The 3,927-nt window shown below is 36.1% G+C and overlaps 1 protein-coding gene across 1 annotated transcript in view; it reads left to right on the forward strand.

Moving 5' to 3' along the window:
- The window catches only part of Nmd3 (NMD3 ribosome export adaptor), a 22,503-nt gene extending 18,921 nt beyond the window's left edge, over positions 1 to 3,582 (forward strand). Inside the window, exons 13-15 of the mRNA XM_013016142.1 lie at positions 585 to 589; positions 1,728 to 1,818; positions 3,136 to 3,582. Of these exons, the coding sequence (XP_012871596.1) occupies positions 585 to 589; positions 1,728 to 1,818; positions 3,136 to 3,266 (227 nt within the window). The 3' untranslated portion in view covers positions 3,267 to 3,582. The remainder of the gene's footprint in view (positions 1 to 584; positions 590 to 1,727; positions 1,819 to 3,135) is intronic.
- The last annotated feature ends 345 nt before the right edge of the window (positions 3,583 to 3,927 follow it).

Below are 3,927 nucleotides of genomic sequence, written 5' to 3' on the forward strand. Positions count from 1 at the left end.
TTTTTCTTTTTGCTTATGTGGTGCTGAGGAATCGAACCCAGGGCCTCAGGCATGCAAGGCAAGCACTCTACCACTGAGCCACCTTCCCAGCCCTCATTAATTTTTTAAAAATTGGTTGAGAAGTTAAAATTTACCAAATAATTATCTTGTGACTATGACATAGCAGATGAGTACTAATGACTTAAAGGAAAACAGCTCACTGATGATGACAAATGTTATTTCTTAAAAACTTAAGTGGAAATGAAGGTAATGTGTTCTAACAAAGTTTATTGAATGAAAGTGGTCTTAGTGATGGTGGAAACATTGTTTTTTAAAAAAAATTTTATACATGTGTTTTAAATTCTGTAATATACACACATATATATCTACATGATACATACACATCTTTATATATATGTATACATACATGTATTTACAATATATCCTTGAACATGTACATATCACATAGGATATATAATTGTACATTGCATCTTCAAGTAGATTAAGCTACTTTAATAATTAAATATTTTCATACATCTGTATCTCAGTTTTAGGTGAATCCTAAGTGTTGAGAATAGCCTTTGATCCCCTGTTTTGAATGTCAGCTAAAGTAGGAAATGAAGAAAGGGATCAATTCTTGGACTAAGTCTAATTTGCCTCCATATATAAGGCTCACCTTACCTAATTACATTTTTACAGAGGAAAGGCAAAGCTGAAGACTGGTATTCTACCAGCTTAACAACTAAGTAAAAAATGAAAGATTACTTTTAAGAACTGCTATTGTTTGTAAATAATTATGTTATTTGGAACAAAGTTATCATGCTTTCACCCTTTACATATGATCTTGTTTTCTTTAAATAGATTATTTAAGTAGTTATACAAAGGGCTTTCAATTCAACACGTCAGTTTATATATATGTGGCCTCATTTAAAAAAAATTTTTTTTTGGTACTGGGCCTGGGTGTTGTCCCTTAGCTTTTTTTGTGAAAGCCTGATGTTCTACCATGTTCTCCATTTCTGGCCTTGTTTATTTGAGGAGCTAAGAGTCTCACAGACTTTCCTGCTCAGAGTGGCTTCAAACCATGATCCACAGATCTCAGCCTCCTAAGTAGCTAGGACTACATCCATCAGCCCTGGCAGTGCCTCTTGATTAATGTCACCCTTTCCATCACTTTCCATCTGTCCTACCCCACCAAAAACATTGTTGATACAAAACTATTATATAAAAATTTACATTACAGGTGGATTGGAAAACTATTTCTAATCTTGTAATATAAATATGTAGTGTGTTAAATCAGTTATTCTAAGAACAAATTTGACTTTACTTTAGAAGGGGTGAGGTGGAAGGTATCTTTTTATTGTCTCATATTTGTCATCACCTTATAGTTGGCTGTGTGTGTGTGTTGATCCTGGATTTGAACTCAGGGCCTAGTTGCTGTTTCTGAGCTTTTTTGCTCAGGGCTAGTATTCATCACTTGAGCCCCAGCTCCATGTTTGGCTTTTTGGTGGTTAATTAGAGATCACAGTCTCATGGACTTCCTGCCTGGGCTGGCTTTCCACTGTGATCCTCATATCTCAGCCTCCTGAGTAACTTGGATTACAGTTGGGAGCCACTGGTGCCCTACTTTATCATGCAATTTTGAAAAGTTTTTTCAACCTGTCCACATTTGACCTTTTTTAAGATCATAATTCTTGGAACACATTTATTTGCACTAGTGAATGAAATGTCATACTACACTGGTGAAATAACTTATTTTGTTGTCCTGTAGGCAATACCAAGATTTCCTTGAAGATCTCGAAGAAGATGAGGCAATTAGAAAAAATGTCAACATTTACAGAGGTTGGTTCTTTGGGAGTGTTGAAGTCGTAGACTGTGTAGAGTATGTTGCGATTTCAGACTTGGATTCTCATGAATGAGTTTTATTGTCTGCTTTTTAAGCCAGGTAGTCAAACTTACAAAAAGCAGGCATTTTAAAGTATTGTGTATTACATTCTGAACTTGATAGCATTTTTGTCCTAGCATGATAGCTTCTATAACGGTGGTTTGAATTCTGCCCATTGCTTGTTAGGCAGGTGATCTGTTTCTGAGCACATCGTTATTTGACAGATGGTTTCCTTTTCTGCCCAGATATACTTCTTATTTCTTGTCACTGGGAAGATAGGCATGCCGTGTCACACACAGCTTCTTCCTGTTGTAATGGAGGTTTGCAGACTCTCCTGCAAACTGGTTTGGGACTTCAGGTCTTTTCAGCTGCCTCTGTAGCTAGGATTGTAGGTGCACATCATTGTACCTAGCTGTGGGTTAAGAAGGGTCTTGTGTGTATGACCAGGCTGTCCTGAAATTGGTCCCTCTCTCTTAGCCTAAGTATCTGCTGGTACCTGTTTTTCATTCTATGAATAAGTAGGTTATCTGAGCATATTAAACAATTATAGTTAAGTAATACTAACACTGACAGAAGCAGGTGTTTGTGCTTCTATTTTTTTAAATATATGTTTATTATAAAGATACTGTACAGAAGGGTTACAGTTACATGAATAAGGTAATGAGTACATTTGTTATCCAGCATTGTTATCAAGTACCTCCTTTGTTTTTCCCCTACCATCCCTTCTGGCCTTACCTTCTCAACTTCCTCCCCTGCACAAAGTTATAAAGTTCGTTTTCAGCATAGTGTCTTGTACATCTCATTGTTACAAAGGGTCAACCTGTGTCCTTATTTCAGCATTTCCCCAAAATAGAAAAATTGTATAAAGAAGATGTAGGGCACCGGAATCAAATACACTGAAAACAGGGGTTAAACCATGGGGGAAGAACATACAAAAGAAACAAAAAAATCACACAGTACATTATAAGTACATTAAAAACAACAGCAACAAAGATAAAACCTCTTGTGTCTCTATCTTAGGGTTCATTTCACTTAGCATCATCTTATATGGTCATATGTACATAGCTTTTGAGCTTTTCTGCCTGTCCTAGACGTATACTAGTTATTCCACATAAGAGAAACCATGGGACCTATGTTTCTTTGGGCCTGGCTTACTTCACATAATACAATTTTTTTTGTCTTTCCATTTCCTAACAAATGGGGTGGTATCATTTTTTCTGATGGAGGCATAGATGTGCTTCTATGTTTATTTGAAATCCTTCTGTGTTTCTTAGATGCAACCATTCCTGTGGAAAGTGACACTGATGATGAAGGTGCACCTCGCATCAGTCTGGCTGAGATGCTTGAAGACCTTCACATTTCCCAAGATGCCACTGGTGCTGAAGGTGCCTCAATGATGACGTAAGGAGATTGTGCAGTAGATGGTTTGCATATGGGCTGCGGAGTTGAACAAACCTTTACTGCATACTGTTTCAGCTGGAGAAGTTTAAACTTAAATAAATATGACTTGATTGTTCAAAGTACTGAAAAGATTTGGTAGTTTTGCCGTTTTAGATAATAAAAAATTAGAGAATTATTACTGATATCAAGGTTATTTTATGTGCTCAATTTTAACATTTTAACTTTCAATATATGAAACTATTGTATTTTCATACATTGTGCTCAAAAGTTGTGATTCCTTGGCTGTTAACTAAGTAAGCATAAAATCGGCTTTTACATTTGTTTTATAGTGATTGATTTAATGAGCATAGGAAAGTATATGAAATGTCATTTTTTTCAGTATAAATCTGTCAGGCACTTAGATGCACTTTAGATAATTTCATGTTCTTGGGGCAGAGAAATTGTCACTGAACATTCAGGAAGAAAATTGTTTATTTTTTCATAAAATTAATTCTTCAGAAGTTTTGTTTTTCATTTTCTTGGTGCCAGGGATCAAACCCAGAGCCTTGTGCTTATAAGTTAGGTGCTTTACCACTAATCTACATCCTTCCGACACACAAGAGCTTCTATTTTTTTTTGTCAGTTGTGGGGCTTGAACTAAGGGCCTGGGCTTCGTTCCTGAGCTC

The sequence above is a fragment of the Dipodomys ordii genome, unplaced genomic scaffold, assembly GCF_000151885.1.
Source record: "Dipodomys ordii isolate 6190 unplaced genomic scaffold, Dord_2.0 Scaffold30, whole genome shotgun sequence".
Taxonomy (NCBI): Eukaryota; Metazoa; Chordata; class Mammalia; order Rodentia; family Heteromyidae; genus Dipodomys; species Dipodomys ordii.